The sequence below is a fragment of the Trachurus japonicus genome, chromosome 6 (genome assembly GCF_045865225.1).
Source record: "Trachurus japonicus isolate A0001 chromosome 6, Traja_1.0".
NCBI lineage: Eukaryota > Metazoa > Chordata > Actinopteri > Carangiformes > Carangidae > Trachurus > Trachurus japonicus.
Genome location: NC_140912.1, coordinates 33,404,216 through 33,431,780, shown reverse-complemented (window position 1 = coordinate 33,431,780; position 27,565 = coordinate 33,404,216). Strand labels below are relative to the sequence as shown.

The window sequence follows — 27,565 nt, the reverse complement described above, 5'->3', positions numbered from 1 at the left end:
TGATTGGTTGAGTATCTGCAAGATGATATCTAGGGGGCATTGGAGTTGGTGACCAAAAATCCACAAGTTTGAGCAAACTCAACATTGTCCATGTAATCCACTCAGCCCAGCAGGTCCAGGAGAAGATAAAATAAACATCTTAACGTCATTGTTTTCCATTTGTCATCAGTCTGAGTCGTATAATCCATACAGGACTTTAGGAACTTTGTAGTTCCTGAAACAAACTTCTCGAAATTGGACAAACTCGTCACATCGTTGAGATGTACTAGCCAGCCTAGTCTACACGAACTGATGAAGCCACTTGGATAAGGGGCGAAACGTCTTCAAAGACAAAAACTAAGACTAGTTGACTTGATTCAATTGCCCAGAGATGCCTTTGACCTGGACAAATGAGAATTTGTTGTTGAGATGTAGTCCGTCTTCAAATAACAGAATGCTGGATTGTACTAAGAAGAATTAAATGAAGTATTGGGTTGTCAAGTTGTTCTGATTGGTTGTAGATAAAGGTTGAAGAATCTCCCCAATGATCAATCAATACATACGTTTATTTGTCCCTAAAGGGGCGATTAATTCGCAAAAGCTGGAGCACACGAGACAAAATATACAAAACACATGGTATAATAAAATTACAATAGTCACAACTAACTTTCACCCCGACTACCTTTTCCTCATGGCATTTGAAGGAAGAACAGCGGAAGGTACAAAGGAGTGTTTATATCTGTTTGTCTTTGCAAATGGGAGTCTAAGGAGTGAACCTGATGGTAAGAACTGAAACTGTTTATGTGAGGGATGAGAGCAGTTGGACAAGATGGAGCTAGCTTTCTTAATCAGCTGTTTGTTACGGACAAAGGAACAGTCCAAAAATGAGAAGCTGATAGAACGATGGGGATGGAAACATGGAACATCTTCAAGTTCCTGAACATCCCTCAGCTCAGTTAAGAAATAAAAGATATGAAACGGCCTCTGAAACCACTTCCTGTTCCCTCTCTCTCTCTCTCTCTCTCAGGCTTTCTCGTGGTGGCCGGAGCTGATGTCTGAACACGCTGAGATGTTCCTGTCTTTGTACCAAGCCGACATGGACGGCGCTCTGCAGGTCCAACCCGTCGACTCGTGGGACAGTTTCCCTCTGTTCCAGCTGCTCAACAACTTCCTGCGAACTGACCGTGAGTCTGATGATCCCCCCCCCATCCAAACTTCTGTACTCAAGTCTATCATTTGGTTTCAGCTCTGAATACGCCTGCCTGTGCTGAAATTTGGGGGAATCAGAAAATGGGCGGAGCCACAACACCAAGGATATTTAATCAGATTTTGTGCTGATGTGACTTGAGGATGTTTATAAGAAGAAGAACGTCAGCTGAGAAATGTTGAATGATGAACTAACGTAGAACTGGCCAAAGGTCATGGTTATTAATTATGACACAATCTTATTCAGGTTAAAAATCAATCAAAGGTCGACTTCATTTCAAAAACAACATCCTGTAACCTGGCTAGACAGCGGAGAGATACAACCAAAGATCTTTCCAATATCTCAACATGTTGAGTGTGAACAGTGTTGTATGTTGTTGACCTTTAGTTTATTTCTTCACACCCAGAGTGGCTCCAGTTAAAGGGATAGTACCAACATTTTGGCAAATTGGCCCATTGCCATAATCCCTATAGTCATAGCAGTAGGTTTGTTACCTTTAATTGTTGGTGCAAGCTGTTTTTAGAACGGCGGAGCAGAGCCGCGAGCTGCTCAGAGCTACGCTACGGAGGCTCATGGGATTTCTTTGGTTTCCCTCATCAAACTCATCAAATACGCAATCCAACAACTCCACAACGCTCTGGTGGATGAGATAATAACAGAACGTTACCAGACAGAGTTGTTTTAGAGGGAAATACAGAGACTGTTGATGAAAAACTGTCACCTGAAGGGAACGTGCATCAGCTGTTTTGGATGAATTTACCTCTAAAACAACTCCAATGTTGAATTATCCCTTTAATAATAATAATAATGATTGATTTCGATTTATATAGCGCCTTTCAAGACACCCAAGGAAGGCCTGATGTTATCTTCATCCTAACCGATGGCATTGGACCAACACTGTCCCCATTTATCCTTGTTAAATTTTAATTTATACGTTTCATTTTAAACGTGAATGTAACAAAAGTCTGGATCAAGTCTTCAAATCTCTTCTTTTTTCATCCTGAACATTGGATCACGAGTACAAGTTTCATTCTAGCACATGCCAACATGTCAGGATGAACTCTCTTAATCTTCATGCCTCTAGAAACGCAGCTCGTTGTTGTTGGAGGAAATCCCCCATACGGCACGGCACATGGTCTCGCCGCTAAGAGCGCTAATTAACATTGGTGACGCCAGAGAGAGAAAAAAAAAGGCTTGTTAAAGAGAAAGAGGTTAACGGCGCCATCAGAGAGGTAATTAACCCGAGCAGAGGAGAAAACTGTCGGAGTGGGACGACGGACACGATTTTATTTTACCTCCAGCTCGGCATCAGCTGGTCCCTTCACCTGTGGACAGGTCGGCTCCACCTCGTCCATTACCAGTCCATTTGATTTATCTGCATTTATCCACCAACTCTGCACAAATCTCTTTTTTTTGACTGCAGTTTGTTCAATTTTACCCTCAAACTTTTCCATATCTAACTGTTTTCTGCTCTTTGTGGCTTTTTCCTTTCTGCTCCCTGAGTTAAAATGACAAAATGACCGATAACAAAACAGCACAACAACACAAACTTGTTGCTTTCCCGTATATATACCGACCACTTGTGTATATCAACTCATCATTTCCTTTGTCTGAACTTGTGAATAGTAATAAAAAAGTAACCACATCCCCACGGCAACAAAACAGGATTTCATGAATAAGGAAACATTATTTTTTTTACGGTACCTACTTATTTCTGTCATGTGCTTTTTTTTTTGCTGCATCTCAAGGTCCCGACAGTGTGAAAAGAAATAGCAACACAAACCTCAAAAGTGACAGTGAAAACTTTAAATTAAGGTATACAAACATCAACATTGAAACTATCGTATGTATCCTCCATTACTGCTGCTGGAAAGAGAAAGTCTGGGCTCATTGTTTCCCCTCCGTCGGCTCCCAGGCTTTGTCTCGGCGCCAGCAGAGAGTTGGCGAGATGCGAGGCGTTATTTAACATGGCTGATGCCAAAGTACCTCCAATACAGTAACAGACAGGCAGGCAGAGAGACAGACAGCCCAAGGGCACTGTTGGGAACAAAAAAACTCAGCGTTTCATTATGTGAAGAACCCACAAATGTCTTTTTTTTTTTTTTTTTTTGGTGGCTCATATCTTTTATATTTTTTCTAATTACCATCCTCTGTTAATGCCGTAATTATTCCAAGTGTCACAACATTAGCCGACTTGAATTGGAGCGTAATGAGGCAGTCGACGGAGACGAAACGCAGAACGAGCTAAATCATAGTTTTGACTATTTGCACAAATGAGGTCTTCCCTCTCCGATAATTACGTCTGACGTGAGAAGGAGAGCGGTTTACAACGACGTGGGAGACGACAAGCGGAGGAATAAAAGGTGGATGGAGTTGATTTGACTTCTGTGTTTGTTCACAGTCTTTTTTTTTTTCTTTTTCTTTTCTTTCCGTCGACCTCGGGGCTCAGGACGACGTCTCACACACTCTTTGAGGATTTTCCTCAACAAGTGTATTAGTATTTCTCAGTTGTTCTGTAGATTATTTAAATGCTCACTTCATTGTCAGCGTGTGAAGGCGAGCGCTTTGCGAGGGCGGTGGTTTCTTTTTCCTTTTTTTCTCTCTTGCTCTCCTGGGGGGTAAAAAGGCTAGTGTTAATCATGACGGAGCAGAGCGAGAGGAATTAAAACTAATGAAGTCCTGAGAGACCAGCCTGCTCCGCTCTCCTCCTCCTCCTCCTCCTCCTCCTCCTCCTCCTCGCTGTCGACTGATACTGTCGCCCAGGATTCGTCCGTCTGTCTCTAGCGCACCAGGAGGGGCCGAGGCCACTGAGGGGGTGGGGGGGGGTGTGTGTGTGTGGGAGGGGGGGCAACAGTATCATGAACACCTGTGCAAATCCCCAGTACGGTACCTGAACTGTACCTTTTGTTCAAGTGAAGGTGAATGCTGCCTGACTGTGTAGCGTAAAAACAACAAACTGTACAAGTTATGAGAATAAAAACAGACCAGTATAAATGTACGTATGTGCATTGGACAGGTAAATCTATGTGTAATAACTACGGTGGCCCAGAGGGCTCAACTAAGGGAAGCTTAAGAAAACACATGCAAAGACACAAATATGCCACAAATCCAGAAACAACTCTGACAAAAACTCCCAACACAATAGTAAGTGGTTCTGGGGACACGATAAAGCGAGGGACCGGTCACAATAAAGTGAGGGACCAGTCAAGGGACACAATAAAGTGAGGGACCAGTCACAATAAAGTGAGGGACCAGTCACAATAAAGTGAGGGACCAGTCACAATAAAGTGAAGGACCAGTCACAATAAAGTGAGGGACCAGTCACAATAAAGTAAAGGACCGGTCACAATAAAGCGAGGGACCGGTCACAATAAAGCAAAGGGGCGGTCACAATAAAGCGAGGGACCGGTCACAATAAAGCGAGGGACCGGTCACAATAAAGTGAGGGACCAGTCACAATAAAGCGAGGGACCGGTCACAATAAAGCGAAGGACCGGTCACAATAAAGCGAGGGACCGGTCACAATAAAGTGAAGGACCGGTCACAATAAAGTGAAGGACCGGTCACAATAAAGCGAGGGACCGGTCACAATAAAGCGAGGGACCGGTCACAATAAAGCGAGGGACCGGTCACAGTAAAGTGAGGGACCAGTCAAGGGACACAATAAAGTGAGGGACCAGTCACAATAAAGCAAAGGAACGGTCACAATAAAGCGAGGGACCGGTCACAATAAAGTAAAGGACCGGTCACAATAAAGCGAAGGACCGGTCACAATAAAGTAAAGGACCGGTCACAATAAAGCGAGGGACCGGTCACAATAAAGCGAAGGACCGGTCACAATAAAGCGAAGGACCGGTCACAATAAAGTAAAGGACCAGTCACAATAAAGTAAAGGACCGGTCACAATAAAGCGAGGGACCGGTCACAATAAAGCGAAGGACCGGTTACAATAAAGCAAAGGGGCGGTCACAATAAAGCGAGGGACCGGTCACAATAAAGCAAAGGGGCGGTCACAATAAAGCAAAGGGGCGGTCACAATAAAGCGAGGGACCGGTCACAATAAAGTGAAGGACCGGTCACAATAAAGCGAAGGACCGGTCACAATAAAGCGAGGGACCGGTCACAATAAAGCGAAGGACCGGTCACAATAAGGCGAAGGACCGGTCACAATAAAGTAAAGGACCAGTCACAATAAAGTAAAGGACCAGTCACAATAAAGCGAGGGACCGGTCACAATAAAGCGAAGGACCAGTCACAATAAAGTAAAGGACCAGTCACAATAAAGCGAGGGACCAGTCTGGGGCCTTTAGTTGTCCTTCTTCTTGACTTTAGAAGTTGTGCAGACAGCTTCCTGTTGGTTTGACAATAAGCTGAGTTGGTTTGGTTTATTATTGATCACATGGACTGTTAGCTTAGCATTAGCCTTTAGTCTGGTCCGACACTTTATTGTGTCCTCCAGAAACATGTTTGGGTTTCTTTAAGCTGCAGAACATTGAGCTCTCAAGGCCTCTGTAAATAATGGTAATAAAGAAAAAAAATGAAAATGAAAATGGGATGAATGTAAACAAAAGTGTCCAGGATAAAGCGGAGGGTTCAGACAGAGGTGAACAGTGTGAACACAAACATACACATGACACATTGTGTTTTTATTGGACGTCACTGCGCCTCTGTCTGCTCAGTGTATGTACAGATATTATATTATATTATACATGTCCACATACCATTGTCCACACGATGTCTTGTTAGCAGCAGGTTGCTCAGAGTCAGTTTGGAGACAAATCAATCAAAACGTCTATGTCAAACAGTGACACATCATTTTAATTGATCACCTAATGATTGATTGTTTAGATAGATAAATAGATACTTTATTGATCCCATTACTGGGAAATTACAGTTTGAAAGAAATACAGAGTAACATGAGGAGAGGGGAGGAGACTATGCTCCAATGGGGAGTAGTCGACAGTGTGGGAGCAGAAAAAAAAAGTGCAGGAATGAAGAAGTTGATAAGTTGATGTTGTAGAAACAAATTAAAATGTCTGTTGTGTAAATTAATCAGTATATTACCCCCCCCCTCCCCCTCCCCCCACAGCTCACCTGTGTAACGGGACCTTCCACAAACACCTGCAGGACCTGTTTGTGCCGCTCGTCGTCCGCTACATCGACCTGATGGAGTCGTCCATCGCCCAGTCCATCCACCGCGGCTTCGAGCAGGAGACCTGGCAGTCCGTCAAGTGAGGCTCCGCCCACCCACACCTGGCCGTCGGCCGTTAGCGTTAGCATTAGCGTCAGTGCTAGCTTGTTTTTTTACCGTAGCTCAGTGAAGCTAGCGTCTGATCCACACTGAGTCACTGATGAGTTAGAAATCGTCAAATCTGTGTCTGTTCATGACTTTTACATGACGTAATTTATTATATTTGCACAATTTCACGAAAAAATTCAGATTGAAAATAGCAATTTAAAGCTTTTTACTTGTTTCTAAATGAATGAAAAGTAGATTTTGAAGAGTTCGTCCACAACAAAATCCACGTCTGTCCAACCCTCAAAAGTGAAGATGTGTTTTCATAAACTTTCAATTTTTCTTCTCCCAAAGATTTCTCTTTTGTATTTACTTTTGAATTCGCCCATTTTTTAAATAAGAAATTTGCACAATTTCCTATTACAAAAGGTTGAAGTCTGCACACTTCAGCTCCCTTTTCAGTGCATTTATTAAGCACATCCAACAAGCAACGTTTCGAGCCACATGCTCTTCTTCAGGCTTAAGTGTGCAGATTTTTTCCTTTTGTTTATCCTGTTTTTTTGAGTCCAGCACCTACTTTACTGGATCTGCTCTGTCTTTTACGCAATTTTCTATTACACAATTAAAAAAAAAATGTTTTCCTGTAGATTTGTGAGTTTAAACGAGTTGCAACCTTGGAGTATTATACCTCTTCTCTTCCATCACATTTTTATAAAAGCTGTTTCATTTGGCACAAACTGGGCACTGCAGATGTAATAATAGTCAAGCTACGGTGGCTGGGATGTGCCAATCCAGAGTGAGAGTGACGAAGTTACAAGATTTCTGTTGATAGTCGATAACATTGAGTTATCGCGATATTTTCTTCTTAATACCATATTTTTTGTTATATCTAACTTACTATTATTTCCACTGCTTTAATATCTGTGTGTAATGTGACCCCTCACTGGTAACTTCATATATCATGATACTGATGGTTTATATCCAGATCAGCCTGAAAATTTAATCTTTTCTGGAGTTTATTGCCCTCGACATCCTTTAACAAACGTGTGATCAAACAACTAGAGAAAATCCTGGTTAGATTTATTTAGATTCATTTTATTTCTGTCCGTTTCGTCTCTTTAAAGACATGAACGTTGACTTCTTCCTCCTGACACAGCTCAGATTAACAGCGACAAACATCTCGACTCATTTCTCTGGGTGTTAAAGGATCGTTTTGCTCACATTCATGCTCGTTTAATCCAAACGACTCGCCGTGCGGAGAAGCTCGTACAAAGGCCTCGGTCGGCGCCGAGCGCTCGGGTCAGTTCCACTGGATCCTTTCTGTCTCATTGTGGAGTCTTTACCTTCAGCACTGATGATATGTCGAGGTGTGGCGTCGCTGTCGAGGTCTCAATGTGATGGGGGACAATAAAAAAACGGCGAGAAAAACCAAACAAATGCGTCGGCGCACAGGACGGGCGGCGGACAAAAGGAGGCAGAACTGAATGTACAACACACACACACACACACACACACACAAGGCCGCGCTGCAGCCGAACAATGCTCTGAACACACTCCACAGAAAGCACCTGAACTGAAAGAAAATAGAAAAAATAGAAGTGAGCAGTGACTTTTCTGTCTTTTATTGGTGTTTTCTATTCATGAGTCTCTGCAGGCAGAACAAGTGGCTACTATAATACAGTACTATGTTTCTGTGTGTGTGTGTGTGTGTGTGTGTGTGTGTGTGTGTGTGTGTGTGTGTGTGTGTGTGTGTGTGTGTGTGTTGAGCCGAAGAACACCGACTGTCACTGTCACTGTCACTATTTCTTCTCTTTCTCTTTTTCTCTTTTGTGCTTTTTAACATTTTCCCTCCCCGCCGCCGGGCGACCTCGATAAACAGGTCGCTGACTAACAATCTAGCCAACGTTCCTCTTCCCAAAGTCCCCAGCCTTCCCCTCACGCTGCCGCAGATGCCCACTTTCTCCGCTCCGGCCTGGATGGGACCGCTCTGCGAAAACACGTACGTACGAATAAACCAACGAGCGACATCGGAAAAAACTCTGACTGGAGGTTTTTAACCTGACGACAGATCCATCACCACCAGTAGAAAGACCTGAGGTTGGAGCTTCTCACCAGGAAACTAGAAAACATCCCACTCATGATAGAATTTGATAGGTCCGGAAAAGTACGGAAAATGGAAACTATCATATGGAAATATATTTATCTTAATACTTATCTTGGTTTGGTCTCATCTGAAGTTATTTGGGTTAACTATTTTGTATGTGCTATTGTACCTAGCTACAATCAGCTGGAAATGATTTGGTTGCATAATGGCATACCCATTCAGAATAATGAAAACAAATGATAAATTGTATGCTTTTTTTTAATATTATGCACATCTATTTACTTAAATATCACAAATTATTAGATTTTTTATTACAGAGAAGTCTGGAAAAATATGGAATTTGGAAACACATGTGTAGTACTAGGAACCCTGTTTATTTATCAGGGACAATGCACGTTACATTTTAATCAAAGTGTAACAGATACGATGTCTTCAGGACTTTTAGCCTTTTATACAACAGACAATAAACCGACAATTAAAGAAACTTCCTCTTCAGTGATTTTCCTACAAAATAAAAGAGCGAGTAGACTCTTCTTTTCCAGCCTTCTAGTTCGAGCTATTGGTGAGCTTTTATTCTGGAAAGCTCTGACAGGAACTACAGCAAGGTCATGTTGGAAGCTGACTGATGTGTGAAATGAAGAAAATTTGGTACCACTATAAAACATTAGTTAAACATTATTAATTACTTAATTTATGGTTTTTAAAGAATTTTTCCGACAGATTCAGAAACTAATCCTAATTAAGACAAATAATTCTAATGAATATGTAATTTATAAACACATCTATCTGTGATAAAACATCTATGAACTCATTCACTTCTATTAGTTTATGTCTCTATCAGTGCAGCATCAAAGTTCATTTAAGTAATTTAATTATAAATGTATAAATAATGATCTGCCCTCAGTCATCTTTAGTGTTTCCTGTTTCCTTGTTCTTCTTGGGACAGGTTGTGTTTTAGTGTTTGCATCGCAACATTACACAATTACGCAACGTTTTAATAACATTTTAGCATTGTCCACATCCTGCAGCGTCCATTAAGATCTGGATCGGTCCAGGTCTGGTTCTTGGTGGTGGTTTCAGGTTCAGGTGAAGACCTCTAGTCTGGACTGTGGTCTTATCTGTTCTTCCTCCTGCATGTTGGTCTGAGTTTACAGCATCAAGACATTTCTCCTCTCATTGTTTCTTGTTTTCTTTGTCTATGTGTTTTTCTTTTTTCCACTTCCCTGCTCCAGTTTTATGCTGAAAGTAATTTATTGAAATCCACAAAACCTCTGAGTCCTGGTCTGATGGACAAAGTGATGGAGGAGTGTTGTGTAGTGTTGTGTTGTGTAGTGTTGTGTGTCATTCCAGGCTCAGTGTGAGAAGGAGGTTTGTGGTTTCAAATTGTTTGTGTGACACTGTGGCTCTTTTGTCAGCGGGACGCCGCCTGCATGCGCCCGTTCCTCCGAGACGCCGTCAGCCGGTGAAGAGTTTGTGCCTCGTCGTGTGTCATGATGAGTCCTTGTGCTGTGTAAAGTGTGTGTGTGTGTATGTGTGTGTGTGTGTCATGATGTCGAGGATATCAGTGCAATAATAACACTTCGCCTCAAACTCTGTGTGTTGCAGCCTGCACGGAATAAATCTACCTGACATCTTGTAAGTTGGAGACGTTTCCTCGTCTCATGTGAGAAACGAATCAAATAAAACCTGAAATATCCCAAACAGATCAAATACTGAAGAAAGACAAGGACATGGATTTACTGTGTGTTTAAACATTTTATTCTCTGCCGTATTCTAGTGTGGTGTTGATTTTAATGTTCATGTAACTAGGACAGAAGCAGAGCATCGTACTGTGGTTCAGAGGAAATCAAAATAAAAGAACAGTCTTCTATTAGATAAAATATTTAATCTGGATTTATCTAATAAACTAATAAAGGAACATCCTCTCTTATCCTTAAATATTTCATCACATTATCACATTAGTATCCATAGTCATGTTCGCATTAAATCGCATTTTATATTTCTTTAAAGTAGTACCTTATCGATATTTTTAAAGTGTTGCAAAAGGACAAATAAGCAGACTTTTCCAAATATAACATTTTTTTTAATGTTTATTCATTTGAAAAGTATTGATTTACTTTTCTGCCTGTGGAGTCGATGAGTCATTGAATCCCACAATGTGGTGGAAGGTCGATGCCCCGCCCCTTTTATGGTCTTTGAGATTTTTTCATTGTGTCAGAAGAAGTCAGAAAATATGAACTAGTTTTTCTGTTGATTTCCTGATCCTGAAGTGTTAACGTGGTTTCCTCCCTCTCACCTGAACACACATCAAATGAAAACATCTCTGAAGGTCACATTGGCTTCAACTTGTCAACAAACTCTTGTACACCTGTTTGTTTCAAAGATCTACCAATAGGTCACCATCGGTGTGTTAGCGACACCTGGTCCAAGGTCAATGCTTTGAAGACATTTATTCACTGAACTTAACAACACGACAAAGTTTTGAGTCTTTGCTTTATCACCACTTTGTTTGTCGTTTTATTTCCCGTAACTGTTTTTTTTCTCAAACACGCTGAAACTGTTGGTGGCCATGTTGGGTCAAGGTGTTGTCAAGGTGTCGGGGTGGTGTTGGGATCTCAGGAGACTGTTTGCTGGTGGACTCAACATTTGGATGATGGACGATTTGATGTTACGCAGACTTTAAATGCTGTGATGTACCTCTGTTTGTGGGTGGAGCTCAATTTACGACTTGTAATCCCACTCCAAGACAGTAGGTGGAGCCAGAAATAAAACCAAACACGTAATTCCTCTGCAGTAGATCTTTGAAGACCTACCAGTAGATTACTGGTCACCTGGTCCAAGGTCAATGTTTTGAAGACGTTTATTCACTGAACTTGAACTACACGTCAAAGTTTTGTGTCTTTTCTTTATCACCATGAACGAACCCCCAAAAGCTCCAAACCTGCTGGTGTTGGTTTGTTTCCTGTGATCGTCATTGAGCTGCAGAAACTGTCAGAGTTGGTGGCCATGTTGGTTGGAGGTGTCGGTGGTGTTGGGGTCTCAGGAGGCCGGTTGAGGGTGGGATCAACATCTGGATGATGGACCAGTCTTTAAATGCTGATGTACCTCTGTTTGTCAGTGGAGCTCAGTTCAGGACTTGTATTTATGACAGTAATCCCACTGGTGGAGCCAGAAATAAAACAAAACACGTAATTCCTCTGCAGTAGATCTTTGAAGACCTACCAGTAGATTACTGGTCACCTGGTCCAAGGTCAATGTTTTGAAGGTGTTTATTCACTGAACTTGAACTAGACGTCAAAGTTTTGCGCCTTTTCTTTATCACCATGAACAAATCAATCAACCTGCCACAGTTGGTGGCCATGTTGGGTGGAGGTGTCGGTGGTGTTGGGGTCTCAGGAGGCCGGTTGAGGGTGGGATCAACATCTGGATGATGGACGAGTCTTTAAATGCTGATGTACCTCTGTTTGTGGGTGGAGCTCAATTCAGGACTTTTGAGGTATTTACGACTTCACCTGGTCCAAGGTCAATGTTTTGAAGACGTTTATTCAATGAACTTGAACTAGACGTCAAAGTTTTGTGTCTTTTCTTTCTATTCTTTTCTCCAAAAGCTCCAAACCTGCTGGTGTTAGTTTGTTTCCTGTGATAGTGAACTGTTTTTTCTCAAACCCACTGAGCTGCAGAAACAGTCAGAGTTGGTGGCCATGTTGGGTGGAGGTGTCGGTGGTGTTGTGGTTGGGGGTTGGGGGGTTGGGGGTCTCAGGAGGCCGGTTGAGGGTGTGTTTCTTAAAAAGGCTCCTGGTTCCGACTCCCCCGGTCGTTTCCCACAACGCACTGCTCCTTCACTTCGCTCCGCTAAAGAAGAAGAAGAAGAAGAAAAAAAAGAGAGAGAGAGAGAGAGAAAAAAACTGGCACTTCATTAGCGAGCACAGACGGGCGAGTGGGATCGTCCCGGTCCCCGGGGAGGGGGGCCGAGCGGCTCAGAGAAGACAACCACTAATTAGACATGAGGGGGATTTGCCACCGAGCGTTTAATTGCATGGCGGACCGAGCCCAGAGCGTTTATTCCTGTGCGCCACTTGTTAAGGTAACAGTCTTTTAAAGGCGGAGTGAGAAAAGTGAGGGAGTGAGTGGCGCTTGTTTTAACCCCCCCTCGCTCCCTCGCTCCCCTCCCCTCCCTCCCCACCCGTCTCTCCCTCCTCCGTCCTCCCGTGGCCGGCGCTCTAGCCAGGCGCTGTACACTTGGATGTCGGTGGCGGCGAAGCGTTGCCATGTGTTGCTGTGTAACCTGTGCACAGGGGAGAAGGCGGAGAGACGTCCATCTGTCTCTGTACCAGCCTGACTCACACTGATACACAAAACTTCACAAAAAAACTGTTGAGGAACCAGAACCAGACCCAGAACTGTACATTAAATAATATCGATCACCGCCGTTCCCTCTGCAGACAGATTTTAAAAAAAAAATTTATTTAGCCTTTATTTAAAGGGACAACGAGGAGTTTCTATTTGGTTATAAAAAAGTCTCATATTAATGTGGATGAATCTACGTTACCACTTGTTAATGGGCCCATTTTCGATAAATCTATGGTTTTGTCTCTATGGTTATTTTGTTATTATTAGTGGTGGTGGAAATGCTGGGCGAGCCGACCAGCGTTTCTTTACTTTCGGTTTCGTGGCGAGTCATGAGAATAACGCCGCCGAATCGCCGTTTATGGTGGGAACTACGACGGTATGTGATCGTCTTCCAACCTCTGACTTTAATTCTTGATGAATGAAAACATGAGTCTGTCTTGCGCCGGTCAAAGAATTTCACGGTGCGGAGGCTCATAAATGTAGTGTGAAAACACTTCGCTTTTCCAAAACTCCTCGTTGTCCCTTTAACCAGGTAAAAAGACCCGTTGAGATCGAGATCTCATTTTCAAGGGCGACCTGGCCAAGAGGGCAGCAGCACACGTCATCAACATTTACATAAGATACAAAATACATTATACAATATTACATTATAATATATAAATAGGGCCATAGTACAATAGAGGTTAAAACAAAAGTGCAAGGAGCAAAGGGGTCATGGTGGCAAGAATGGTCAGCAGAGGCACCGCTCAATTGATTTTTGTTGTCGGAAAACATTAAGAGATACGAGTTCAGACATTTTCAGTTCAGCCTGGAGATTGTTCCATGTTGATGGGGCGGTGAAACTAAACGCTTTTTTCCCTAATTCAGTCCGTACTCGTGGAGTGTTCAAACAGTAAATATCACTGGACCTTAAGGCATACCAATTTTCTGCTCCACGGAGGAGTGAACATAGATAAGATGGAACCATACCGAGGATGATGGATGGATGCGTTCAATCACTGATATGAAATCCTTTTTTTTTTTTTCCATGAGTGGTTGTGGACCTGCTTTAAAGAATAACCATTTCTAAAGTAGCTACTCTTTTCAACCACAGGCTACAGGGGCTCAGGTGTTGGAGTGTTCCTGAACGCACCGTCACAGTCAGGTTTATAAACCGGTACCAACCTGATCACAGCTGCACAACCAAAGATCACATGACTTAGACACCAGGTTGTTTAGATTAGATTAGAAAGACTTTATTGTCCACCGTAGTGGAAATTTGTCTTTGGCATACAGACAACAAAGCATAAAACAATTTTATCAGTGATTAATTTAGCCATTACCTTTCTGTAACTGTAATAATAGTAATGATAATTCATATTTTGAATTGTTTTGTGATTTATTACGGAAACTAAGCAGCGGTTTGTTCATTGAGGAGTTGGTTTTGTGCCTTTTTCTATGATTTTTTTTCCACTCAATGTCCTGTCATATTGGAATTTAAGCACAGGCCGGTTGGTGTAAGCCTTTTGTTTTCTGCATCTCAGACTGAACCGTAGGTGGTTTCTGTAATCTGCAGTTTTCCGAGCCAACCCTCCATGTTCCCGCACCATTTTAAAGGTTGCCAGCCCAAATTGTTCTGCAACAAGCCTGTGAATATTCTCATTCATCCAGATCATAGTTATCTCAAGGAAATTTCAATCCAACACAACTGGACTTGGTTATTTGTCTTAGCTGGGTCTCCACAACAGATAGTTGGACTGGTCCCAGCCTGCTCAGATGTGAGCATGAAACGTCTTCCTAGTCAAATAACCAAGTCCAGTTGCGTTCAATTGAAATTTCCTTGGGGTAACTATGACCTGGATGAATGAGAATATTCACAGGCTGAACAACGGTTTGCGTCACTGACGGTTTCTGTTGAGGATCATCGTCACCACTGAACCACGTTATGATGCTTGAAGCCAAAACAGACAAAAGCTCATGTTGGGTTGAAATGAAAAGACTCAATATTTAGTATTTAAAAGCATTAAAGGGATAGTAGCATTTTTTTAAATCTACAAATAGCCCCTAAGTCCTTTAATTGCAGTAGAAGACTCTCTGCACTCCTCCCGTAGCAACGCCAGCCCATAATAGCCCTGCCCAGAGATTTACAACATACAGTGTTGTGAACAGACCCAAAGAAACGGCAGGATTTTTATTTGGACCTAACCAACTCACGTATCCCTCCGCCCAGGGTTAGCGCCCGCCGATCAGCAGTTGGTTAGGTCCAAATAAAAACTGTGTTTTTCCTGAACTTTGAAGGGCTGGAAAAATTATATTATAGCGAACAATGGAACTGTGTATTTTTTTTCAGGTAAAACCTCTTTTAGGCCGTGAAAATAGGCCGTTTCTTTGGGTCTGTTCACAACACTGTATGTTGTAAATCTCTGGGCAGGGCTATTATGGGCTGGCGTTGCTAACGGGAGGAGTGCAGAGAGTCTTCTACTGCAATTAAAGTACTTAGGGGCTATTTGGAGATCATACAACCCCACTACCCCACTACAAATGCTACTATCCCTTTAACAGTCTAAACCCGCCAAAATAAGAGCACGGTGGAACAAATGAATGGAGTTGGTAACTTCCTGTTCTTCTCTCCTGCAGCAACGGCTCGGCCACCTCCGAGGATCTGTTCTGGAAGCTGGACGCTCTGCAGATGTTCGTGCTGGACCTTCACTGGCCCGAGCCCGAGTTCGCCAAACATCTGGAGCAGAGACTGAAGCTGATGGCCAGTGACATGATGGAGGCCTGCGTCAAGAGGTCGGTGCTTTTATTCTGGGTGTGAAGTGAACCTCATTCTCTTTGTGTTGAAAAACAAATTCTCACTCACTTTTGTTTTTCAGGAATCATTTGAATTTTTGGCCTCAGTCGTAAAGAAAAAGGGAAAAAAACCAAAAAACAACAAAAATTTGTGTGTTTTGTTCCACAGAACAAAGTCTGCGTTCGATGCCAAGATGCAGAAAGCCAGTAAGTCGACGGAGTTCCGCGTGCCGCTGTCGCTCTGCACCATGTTCAACGTGCTGATGGACGCCAAGAAGCAGTGCTCCAAGCTGTGTGTGCTGGACACAGGGCAGGAGGTGAGTTCACGTCACATGACTCATTATCACACTCTGACATCACAGGGCTTCACCTCTAACCATCGTCTCAGTCCATCACATTGAAATAATAATCATAAGCTTCATTATCATCGTCATGATCTGAGCTTTTCTGTCCATGACTCATGTTCACATGCAGAATCATACTTCAGAATAAGGGCGTATTTAAACACAACATTGAGACGTTTACACACCTTGTTCTCACTGAATATTCCTACTTGGGTTTTGTTTGTGGTATTTTTTGGCAGTTATCAGCTTTTTGTGACAGCTGTTGATCTAACCTAAGTAAATAGGAACAGTGATAATGAGTTGAATGCAGAAAAACACAAATTCAGAAAACAACTTCATCAATTTGAAAACACGTGCTGCAAAAACGATTTAATCTACTTCAACGTAGGAATAAAAATGTGAAAAGCAGCTGTCAGGAAACTGTAATTTTTCATGTTTGAATATAATATAATATAATATAATATAATATATACACTCAGCTCCTTATATCTGAGATAGAAAGAAGAGAAAAGAAGAAAGAAAGAAGTAAAAAGACAGACGGGTTAGATTGAAAGAAAGAAAGAGACAGAGAGGCTGATTGATGGATGGATGGATGGATGGATGGATGGATGGATGGATGGATGGATGGATGGATGGATGGATGGATGGATAGATAGATAGATAGATAGAATACTTTATTAATCCCCAATCTGTTTAATTATTTTATTGGCTCAACTTTTCTTACTTTTTTCTTATTCAACGATTTAAATCCTCTTTGTTTCGTTGTCTGGTCTGAACGAATCTGAAACTGACTTTGTGAGTTCCTTTGTTCATCAGTCGTGTTCTAAATAAAGTTGTTTTAAGTGCAGTCAGTCTCCCTCTGACCTGCGGATGTTTCCCTCGGGGGTGGAGGTAAAGTGCTGAGAGAAGGAGAAGTCTTTGACTTCTGCTCTTTAACAGACGGAGGCGATTCCTCTCCCAGGTCACGGTGCTACAACTACCATCACGTTTGTTTCAGGTTTTTTAAAGATGAGATTAAAGATGACCCTGTCGGCTGCTGTGATTGGCTGGTTGACCTGATCTCAGTCTGATTCTGTCTGGTATCTAAAGACCGGAGCTCGTTGTTACTGGAACAAAAACAAATCTGAAACAACAAGAGACAACAAGAAACTTGGAAGAAGACGAGTCGTCTGCACGTTGGCAGGACACATCCTCCGTGTTTGTGGAGGAACGATTATTGGCTGTAAATCAGACTAAATCACTTAAGATGGAGGAATGTTTGTGTTGTTCTGCTCTCTGACGGAGCGAGAGTCTGTCGGCCTCTCCGCTCCTCAGCCGTGGTTTATTTGCAGCCGCGGGGTCGAGTCAGACGAGTCAGATCAGCCACTAAAACGTGACTGTTTCCCTCCAAACATCCAGCAGACGGGGGAGTTCAGGTGTATTTGTGTTCACTTGAAACGGCCGAGCGCTCGACACGAGCTGTTAAATGGATGACCGTGAAGCCTGTGTGCGGCGGCAGCCTTGGCGGCGCTGAGAGCGAAACCCTTGGCCGCCGGCAGTCTTGACAGAGAGCTAAGCTCGCTGTTCTCTTAACCTTCAGCTTCCTCTCTTCTCCAGCTTCCACAAGCCGCCGCCGCCGCCGCTCGAAAACACCATCTGTCCATTTATTCCTGCCGACGCACGCTGAGTAAAATGCCTGAACAGAATCACAGCTTCAGATCAACTCTCTTCTCTGGTCTCACCGCGGGATGAAAGGATGCACAGATCCATCCCATAAATCATAAAGATGCAGCACTGTCTTAGTAAAACGATGCTTTTATAAAGTGTAGAGTGAAATTTATTCATTTATAAACTGACAAATTACATGTGATCGGCATTTTACTGTTGCGCTTTCTCAGTTTTAACTAATTAACATCTTTGATACAGAGATTAAAGGACCCAAACTTTACACATCTCACTTTATAATAACAAGCAACAGGAATTTATTTCAACAGATTCACATTCAAACGCCAGTCTTTTATTTTGAAGGGTTGATCCATGAGAAGATCTAAAAACCATCTCAGTGTAGTTTTCCATCAAAACTTCTCTCTGGAGCTCTAGTAACAACAGGTTGGTGTCAGCCAATCAGAAGAAAGGAGGAGGCTCTGAGCCTCTCTTCTGATTGGCTGACAAATAGAGCAGATTTTAGAATAAAACACTCAGAGAAACCAAATCCTGCAAGTTGTTGGATGTCCAAATAGACCGAATCTCCTTGTTGTTTACATTCTACTTCCGGGTAGAAAACCAGCACGTAATTTGAATGAGATCAATAGTAACGAACCAGAGTTTAGCTATATATCATATTCTTCACGCCCTATCACCGTTTACACAAATCTGAAATGATTGAAGAAACATCACTATTTCTGTGTGTGTGTTTTGTGTTGCTATGTGTTGTATTTATTCAGTTTGGGGGAATCACAGTGTCTAGAAAGCATCAGTGGCTCAGCTGACAGGGACAGCTAACGATAGCTAAGCTAACGGCGGTAGCTAAGCTAACAGCAGGACGTCAGCTGTTAAAACCCTCCTGTTGTGGGACACGACATGAAACTACTCCAGTTAGCTCAGTCATGTTGGAACTCAGATATCCGCTGGAGAAAATATTTTTCATGGAGTGTTTATTGAGTCACTGAGTTATTAAAGTTAAACAGGTAGCTAACCGTTAGCCCGGCTAATCTATGATAACCATGATTAATTACAAAAACATGCACACGTAAATAGTAATGTTTGTCCAATCATTGGTTTTATAAACTTTACAAACATCAGATTAGTGTAAACGGTGATATAGTAACATGAAAAATGAGATATGTATAGCGAAACTCTCGTCCGTCACTATTGTTCGAATGCTGGTTTTCTACCCGGAAGTAGTTGTAAACAACAAGGAGATTCGTCCTATAGTGGGCGGGGCTTTGTTGTGACATCACAAAGTCACAGGAAGTCCTGACAGCTTCTTTTAAGGCTTTATTGGAGCTTCAATAGAAACATAAACTGTATGGAGCTTCAAATAATGACAATGATAATAGTTTAGTTAGTTGATAAGTTGATGATATCTACTTCAAAGTTTCCCTGTGATGAATAATCAGTGTTGAATGTGTTGAATGAAGTTCATTGTGCGTCGTCGCCCTTTAACTCACCATGACACCTCCACAGGACAAACCATCAGGAGCAAAGAATAAAGATTTATCTGATAAATAAACTTAGATCAGTTTGCTCCATTCAGCATCAACAATGAGGTCAGTTTACAATTGTAGGACAATTAAAGTTTAAAGCACAAGAGCATGGTTCATGTTTTCAGAAACACTTCTTAACGCCTTGACTCATTATTATCTCAGCATAATATAAAGAAACCCATGCATTTTAATTCACCTTCCAACAGCAGTTGTTTATCTCTATAGGTTTAAACTTCAGAAGTCACAAAGCTTTGAACAACAAACATGTGACTGCAGCTCCATGAAGACAACCCTAACCCTAACTGTTTAATGACCCTGTAACGGTCACGGCTGCAGGCGACCGAGTGTCACCAGAAGAAAACCACAGCAACGTGAAAAGAGAAGTCGCCTCCACTCGTTTCTTTCATCAGCAGCAGGAGTTTATGAGGTGATAATAATAATAATAGACCGAACATCCTCAATGGAGACACCGACAACAAGGAAGAAGAAGTCTGAGCATTTAGCGAGCGTTCACTTGAGAAGCACAAACTGATTTCATCAAGTTGGACAATCAGGCTGAACTTCATTCAGACCAAACGACCTTGAGCCTGGATTGCAAAGCCTGGATTGTTCCACACTGTTTTTTTTTTCCAGCAGGAGAGAAAATCTTTTTTACAACTCGTCTGCTTTGTGCTGTTTTTTTTTTTTATTTTTTACATGTTTGATTTTCTCAGCCCACAGAGAGGACAGAGTATCAGCTGCTGACACAAAGACCCACAACACCTCATAATGTCGGGTTTTAACCGGACTCTTCAAACGTTGGGACGATCGGCGTCACGACGACGGTGAAATGAAATGTTTGATTCAAGGTTGTTGCTCTGATGGAGGTGGAAATAAAAACGTTGAAACCAGCGGTGGATCTAGATTTCATCTTGGTGACACGTTGACACCGACAAAAGAACAAAAATTGGTTTTTCGTTTGTCCACAGCAAGTTTAGAAAAGTTCTTGCACCGAGCGCAAAGGATTTAACAACTTTCTGTCACCTTCAACTTTGTGTCCATAAACAGTGAATTACAACTTAGTTCTTTGTAGAAAAGTTTCCAAAAAATAAATCTCCAATATTCTGTCGGCCTGTTGGATTCATCCGTTTTAAATCGTAATTGGATTATATAGTTAGGACGATCTTAAAGGGATAGTTCACCCAAAACTTCTTGAAGCTCCTCTTCCCAGTTCGTCCAAATTTGACGAACCGGGAAGAGGAGCTTCAAGAAGCTTCTGCTACAAAACAAGCTTGAAATATAGACTTTTTAAAAAATTTTCGGGACAATTTCGCATTTCGGGGCTTCAATACAAGACGGACATTACATACCAGCAGCATGGAGGTATTTGGATGTTTTTTGGTGTGTCTTTTTGTTTACGAAGACAGTTGGTATCCATTTGCAACCGTTATATGGACATGCACTGCTACGCCGAGACCCCCTGTAACTCAGAGAAGCCACGGAGGACTCTGAAACTTCTCCCAGCCCTTAGTCCACATGAGGGGGAGGAGATAATAAGTGAAATTTCAATTTTGGGTGAACTATCCCTTTAAAAACATGTAACCGTGCGTTCACACCAAACGCGATAGAGGTGATGGACGCCACAAACTTCCATTCAAAATCAATGGAAATGACATGCAAGGTCACTTCGGGCGACGTGTTTCGGGCGTGTGTTTCGCTTGAAGTTGAAAAATTTGAACTTTTCAAGCGGCATCTCGTGACGCTGCGCCGCGACATCCAATCTGCGTTGATATCCAACCCCGTCACCGACGTGGTTACGCCAGACGCACATTTCAAAACTCGGAGGAGAAGGTTATTGTGGCTGTGTGCGGTTTCCCCGGAGCTCTGCGAAACAACGTCATACAGTACTTTTACACTGTAAAAAAACATTTAGTTGCCAAAAAAGACAGAGCGAGGTTTGCGCTTTCATCCCAATGGGGAAATTGTTTGCAAAATGTTCAATAAAGATACGCATATTTGAAATAATTTCTTTGCCTCTTGTCATTTCACAAAAAAACTTAATCATAATTGGAAATGGTTTTTTTTTGAGAGACGAAAATCGGGATTTCATTTTAGGGCAAAATCGAACAGCCCCAATATGCTGGAGGTTTTTTTTTCTTTTACATTCGCTAACTTTACGTTGTTTTTCCATTATTATTATTTCATTATTATAACCTTTATTTAAACTCGGAAATATATTGAGGAGCAACCTCATTTACAGTCTAGCCGAGACAAAACACAAAACATTTGAAACCTACATAAACATATCTAAAATACCAAAAAGTAAAAGTGACAAAGATAAATTGAAAACAGAGAAGTTTAGCTAAAACCAGGAGCAGTTGGAGGTAAAATAATAATAATATGGATTTAAATTGTCCTAATGATAAACATGTGGTGAGTTTCAGATGTTTTTATGTCCAGCAGCAGAGGGTTAGTTGAACTTCTTTCTTTGAATGCATCATAAATCTTCCACCTGAGGAGCTGAAAGGCTACGAATGAAAAATGTAACAGAGTTTCAGCTTCTTTGCACCACTGGAATTGAATTAAACTATTATTGGATGTATTTTATGATAATGAGTGCTTTAAATGTTTTTGCTGCTTCTTTGTTCTCAGGTCTTTTTAACTTCCTGGTTGAATCAGTGTTTTCTATAGAACAAGTTCAGGTTTCAACAGGGTTTTTGAGCAGTTGCTTTTTAACCTGTTATGTTTTTTGGGGGGGTTTTTTTGTGTTTTTTTTAACTGACTATATTTTCTTTGTCCCATCCACCCCCACCCGCCTCTCGCCCGTCCTGCATGTCCATGTCTCCTGCTCATCATTGTTTGAAACCCAGATTGACAAACAATGGGTAAGTCGCTCCATCGCCTCATCGCCTTTCTGTCCCTCTCACACCTTCTTCACATGAACTCCATCCAGAAAGAAAAACTAAGTAGTAAATCACACACACATCATTTGAAAGTTGATTTCAGAAGCTCCTGAGGAACTGGAGCTCTGGATATTTTCCAACTCTGTCCACACCTAAAAAGTTCTTGAATAGAAGGACTGAACTCACCTTCAATAGAAACATAAACTGTAGCTATGGAGCTTCAAATAATGACAACGATAATAGTTTAGTAAAGTTGATAAGTTGATGATATCTACTTCAAAGTTTTCCTGTGATAAATAATCAGTTTATTGTGCGTCGTTGCCCTTTAACCTCCACAGGACGAACCATCAGTAAAGAATAAAGATTTATCTGATGAATAAACTTAGATCAGTTTGTTGCATTCAGCATCAACAATGAGGTCAATAGGAGTTTAAAGTCTCCAGCAAACAGACCAGAAGCAGCACATTTAACAATAATAGTTATTAGTTCATGGTATTAGATGTAGAAATGACATCGTTCCTCATCGTGTGTTTTTAACCTCTCTGACTCCAGAGGTGACGGAGCCTCAGCTCACGTCTTTGTGCTGGGAAATTCTTCTGCAGCATTAAAACACAAAGACATGAAATAAAATTAAATTAAATAAAAACACAACGACAACAATCAGAAACTAAATCAAATAGCGAAGCAAAGAATAAACATCAGACGGAGTTAAACGATTTAAACTGAGGGAGTCTGACCTGTAGTTAGATGAAAACTTTTATTTTGAAAGCACCTGCCCTTTTCCCCAACAGTTTCCTCAAGTTCAATGTTAAAACTGACATCAAACTTTAAAGGGATAGTTCACCAAGAAATGAAATTCAGTCATTATTTTACACTCTATATAGAGACTGTTGAGGCTGTAAAAACGTCCTAAATGAGGTAGTTTCCAGTAAACTCTGGACTATCTCCCTTCAGGACACTTGGATTGCAGTGGACGAGCAGTGTGGAGGAATATTAAATGGTTGTTGTGTAGTTTTATGGATGTTTTTGTGTCGGGTCCTATTACTCTCATATAAAGTTTTGGTTGGACTAGGAACCGGCCTCCCGGGGCTCCAGATGACCTTTGAGGAATAAAAAACTACTCCGGAGTATTCATCAGCATGAGGGGGAGTCAACAATGACTGAATTTAATTTTTTGGTAAACTATTCTTTCAAAGCAGCTTTTGTTTCCTGAAGCTTTGACTCTTTGCGAACATTTTTACAGCAGCGGCTCATCGTTCATTTCTTCCCTTGACTTTGATACAATTTAAAGCAGAAGTAAGCGATATTTTTGTGTTAATATAAGTCTTAAATAGTTATATCTTCCGACAGCAATCACTTCTATAGAGTGTTTGGTCTGAAACACGGGTCTGTCAGTCACTCTGCTCTGCTCTGAGCCGAAGAGAAAACTTTTCTCGTATCCTACAAGTTTTATCCAATGAGGAGAGAGAACGGCATAAAGGGGCAGTCCTCTCTGTGTGTGCAGCCAAGGGACGCCGTGAATGTGGTGACGTAGGGACGAGGACCAATAGATCCATGACGAGGGCGGGGGCTGCTAACTCCATCGGCTGACAAGACGTTATGGTGCGTTCAAGGCAACTCGTAACTCGTGTTTTTCCGACCTGTGAAGTCGTACCAGTTCGATCTGGTACGAGTTCACGGGTCAGAACTTACGAGTGGCCGTTATAGTGACTTTCACAGGTAAAACAGGTCGGAAAAACCCGAGTGTGTTGCCTGGAACGCTACAAAGTCGTAAGTTGTGACTTGAAGCTGTAATTTATGTTTCAAAAGCCTGCCTGGAACGCAGCATTAGCGAAAACGACCGGATCGCTTACTTCTGCTTTAATCAAACACGTTGAACTGAAAGGTCCCAAGTTTCCCAGCTCATTTGAATGCAGCATCACAGAAACGTTTCCTCTGGGTCGACGATCTGTTCCTACTTCTTTCTTTTAATTGTTAAATATTAGTTTAGAGTGTGTGTGTGCGTGTGTCTGTGCGTGTGTGTGTGTGTGTCGGTGTGACTTTGTGATGTCAGAACGACTTCACATCCTCAGTCTGCCAGACGTTGCTCCTCCTGACCTCTGACCTCTGACCCCTGACCAGCCGGTCTGAAGAGCTGTCAACCTGAACTTGACCCTGACCTGTGGGTAGTTCACTGTCGGCTGGGAAAAACCAACATTTCTAACGCTGCTCGTCCTGTTTTTATTTTATTTTATTTTATTTTTTAGAGATAAACCCGCTTAATTGTGATCAATGAAAATACTAATTCAGTGTGTGTGTGTGTGTGTTGGGGGAGGGGGTCGACCTGGTTCAGGATGTAAAACCGCTCACAGAGCTGAAGTAGCGGCTCAATGAGCAGATAAATGTTTTTAAAAGCAATAATTGTTCTTTTCAGGTTTTAGCTGTGCACATGGCAAAGACCAAATCATGTCTTCTTCTACTTCTCCTCTCTCTTTCTGCTTTTCTTTTCTTTTCTTTTCTTGTCTTTTCTTTTTTTTTCTGGGGCGTCTTTGTAGAATTAGAAAAAAAAGTAAAAGCGTCGATGTTAATTGAGGTACGAAGAGGAGAAAGAAAGAAAGAAAGAAAAGCTCTCAAGAAGATTTGCCTGAAAGATTTGGCGCCCTGAAAGAAAGAAAGAAAGAGAGAAAGAGAGAAAGAGAGAGAGAGCTGCCATTTCGCGACTTTGCAGGAAAAAAAACAGCCAGAAAATGAGTGCGGGCAGCGGCGACCTCGCTTGGACCCGCAATTTGTCAGCGATCTGTGCTCTTTGTTGATTGAAATTTTTAATTTGGGTGTTCTTTAGACGGCCCGTGAAAGGCCATTGTCGCCCAGAGATGAACTCCCCCGCTGCATTCAGACGCTCAGACGCAGCACGGCCTTTTTTTTACCTCCTCCTCCTCCTCCTTCTCCTCCTTTAAAAACATATTCATGGCACCTTTTCCCTTGAAGGAGGAGGAGGAGGGAGGGAAAGGAAAGGAGGGAGAGGAGGGGCCGCTGCCAAACGAGACATGAAATGGCGGATTAATTGAATCTCGTGTGAGCCTTTGGTCCTCGCAGCTGGACCGGTGCTTTAGAGAAAATACAAGGCTGCTGCTCTAATTGTGGGGGGAAGACGCACAAAAAAGTATCCTTCAGATTCCAGCGCAGACGGGGAATGTCATTCAGCCGCATAATGGTCCTATTAGCTGCTTAACGCGCCGGCTACACGGGACGGGAAGGTTTCACACCTCCCTTCCACCATGTGTGTGTGTGTGTGTGTGTGTGAGGACTTGATGTTCATCGTGTTGTAGGTTTGTAGGTGTTTTTTTTTACACAGACACAGACAAAGCTGTTGTTCGCTATATATCAGGAGGCGAGGAGTCATTTTTCTTTTCTTTTTTTCTTTATTGTGTCAAATCAGTTTTGTGAAAATAATAAAATATTTTTTCTTTTTGCCCCCCCACCCCCACCACTCCTCTCCTACCCTCCTCCCTCCCCTCCCCCCTGCAGCAACAGTACCACTCTAAGATCGATGTCTTGATTGACGAGGCGTTCAAAGAAATGATTTCCTCCCTCGTCTCGAAGGTAAATCCTCACATCCTCTCTTTCTCTCTTTATTTTATTTTACATTTTCAAATATCTTTATTTTTCCCCCAGTTTTTATTTAATTTAATTTTTTCATTCATACTGAAAAATTTTGATTCCAATATTTTATATAGCTTTTATTTTGAAAATTTTATATTTCCCTCATTTTCCTTTTTTTAAAAATTATTATTATTGTCATTTTTCTTCACTGTTTTGTTATTTTTAAATGTTTTTTTTTTCTTTTCTCAGAAAATAACTCTTACTGGAAATTTAGATTAATAAATTATCTCGATTTCATTTGTGTAATGATGTAATATCAAGATTTTACATGGAAATTATTTTTTCCTCTATTTTTCTCTTTGTTGAGAAAATGTCACATATTTATATATTTAATCATATATATGATTTTATTCCTTTGTGTTTTGGTCAAATCTTTTATTTTATTTTATTTTTTAAATCATTTAAAAACCTGCACCATTCTTTTTGTTATTTATTATAATTATTATATTTTAATATTATCTTGTATGACATATATTTTATTTTTCTGTTTAATTCTTTAATTCTTGCACATTAAGCCTTTTTAATAGGTTATATCTATTATTGGAATATTTATTGCCACATATTATCACCATATATTCATATCATTTATAATTTGTGTGTAAAATGCCAGAATGCCTTGTTTTTGTTGGCACTGCCTTTTTTTGTAAAGTCTTTGAAAACTAAATCCTTGTTGCCCCCCCCTCCTCCCTCCCTCCCTCCCTGTGTGTGTGTGTGTGTGTGTGTGTGCAGTTTGCCGGTGTTTTAGACGGCGTCCTCTCTAAACTCTCCAGATACGATGAAGGGACATTCTTCTCTTCAATCCTCTCTTTCACAGTGAGTAGCCATGTTTTTGTTTTTGTCGGCGCTGCTGCTGCTTCTTCTTTCTTTCTCCGCTCACACAGGAGAAAAACCTGTCTGTCATTTTCTGGAAACCAGATCTTCTTCCCAGCTGAACTTCAGTGTCTTTCTGCTTCTTCTTTTCCTCTTTCTTCTCCTTCTCCTCCCCCTTCTTCCTCCTCCTCCTCCTCTTCTGAAAGGTGAAAGCAGCTGCCAAATATGTGGAAGTCCCTGTGAGTGTGTCGATCTGCCTGCTGTGTTATTATCACGGTTATCATTCAGTCGTCGCTTCATTGTGTTTCTGCATCGAGACTCAGAGAATCATTCGTCTGCTGCTTCATCTTCTTGGTTTTTAGTTGTTTTCTCTTTTTTTTTTTTTTTGTCGTTGTCGTCACTCGGTGTTAAACATGTGTGAAACATAAAGAAGGGTTTTTTTTTTTTTTTAATTCCATCTGCAGCTCCAGAGCCAAAGATCACACAACAAGCCTAATTAATTGCACTCTTCCTTCCTCTGAGATGTGTTTTTGCTGAAGTGTCGGTTTGTGGGCGGTGGCGGCGGTGGCGGCGGTGGCGGCGGTGGCGGCGGCGGCGGCGGTGTTCGGGTGTTGTGCGGTTAATGAATGGCGGCAGCGTGGCAAAGATCAGGGGCTGCAGCAAGAGGAGGAGGAGGAGGGAGGAGGAGACAAGGAGACAAGGACACGAGGAAGCAGGAGTTAAAGTGTCAAGGTGACGAGGCGTTCAAGTCCCCACGTCGAGATGTCAGCGAGAGGGAGGTTGATGAGCTGACCCCTCGTTTAGTGAAGTCATTAACAGCTCCATGTTAACAAAGTACAATCCCTCTGTGTTTTGGATTCGGGTTTTTTATTTTTTATTTATTTATTTATTTATTTTACACGTTTTTCCATTTTTCCATCTTCCTGGCGCTTTGTTAAAATGTGTCCGCTGGGATTAAAGATATTTCAAAATGATCCGTTCCAAATCTCTCAGGCTTTAATCCAAACTCTTTGAGAAGAATTTCACCCAAAATTAAAATTAATACTTAAAAAAA

General features: G+C 41.7%; 1 protein-coding gene across 6 annotated transcripts in view; it reads left to right on the top strand.

Annotated features, from left to right (window-relative positions):
* cadps2 (Ca++-dependent secretion activator 2) overlaps positions 1 to 27,565 on the top strand; it is a 242,284-nt gene that overhangs the window by 185,979 nt on the left and 28,740 nt on the right. The window contains exons 18-26 of one of the 6 annotated variants that reach the window (XM_085780261.1): positions 1,007 to 1,163; positions 6,276 to 6,417; positions 8,302 to 8,421; positions 15,493 to 15,648; positions 15,818 to 15,965; positions 22,027 to 22,041; positions 25,567 to 25,641; positions 26,431 to 26,514; positions 26,718 to 26,750. In XM_085780261.1, coding sequence (XP_085636387.1) covers positions 1,007 to 1,163; positions 6,276 to 6,417; positions 8,302 to 8,421; positions 15,493 to 15,648; positions 15,818 to 15,965; positions 22,027 to 22,041; positions 25,567 to 25,641; positions 26,431 to 26,514; positions 26,718 to 26,750 — 930 coding nt within the window. The remainder of the gene's footprint in view (positions 1 to 1,006; positions 1,164 to 6,275; positions 6,418 to 8,301; positions 8,422 to 15,492; positions 15,649 to 15,817; positions 15,966 to 22,026; positions 22,042 to 25,566; positions 25,642 to 26,430; positions 26,515 to 26,717; positions 26,751 to 27,565) is intronic. The other 5 variants (XM_085780266.1, XM_085780262.1, XM_085780263.1 and 2 more) reach the window with 5 other exon arrangements.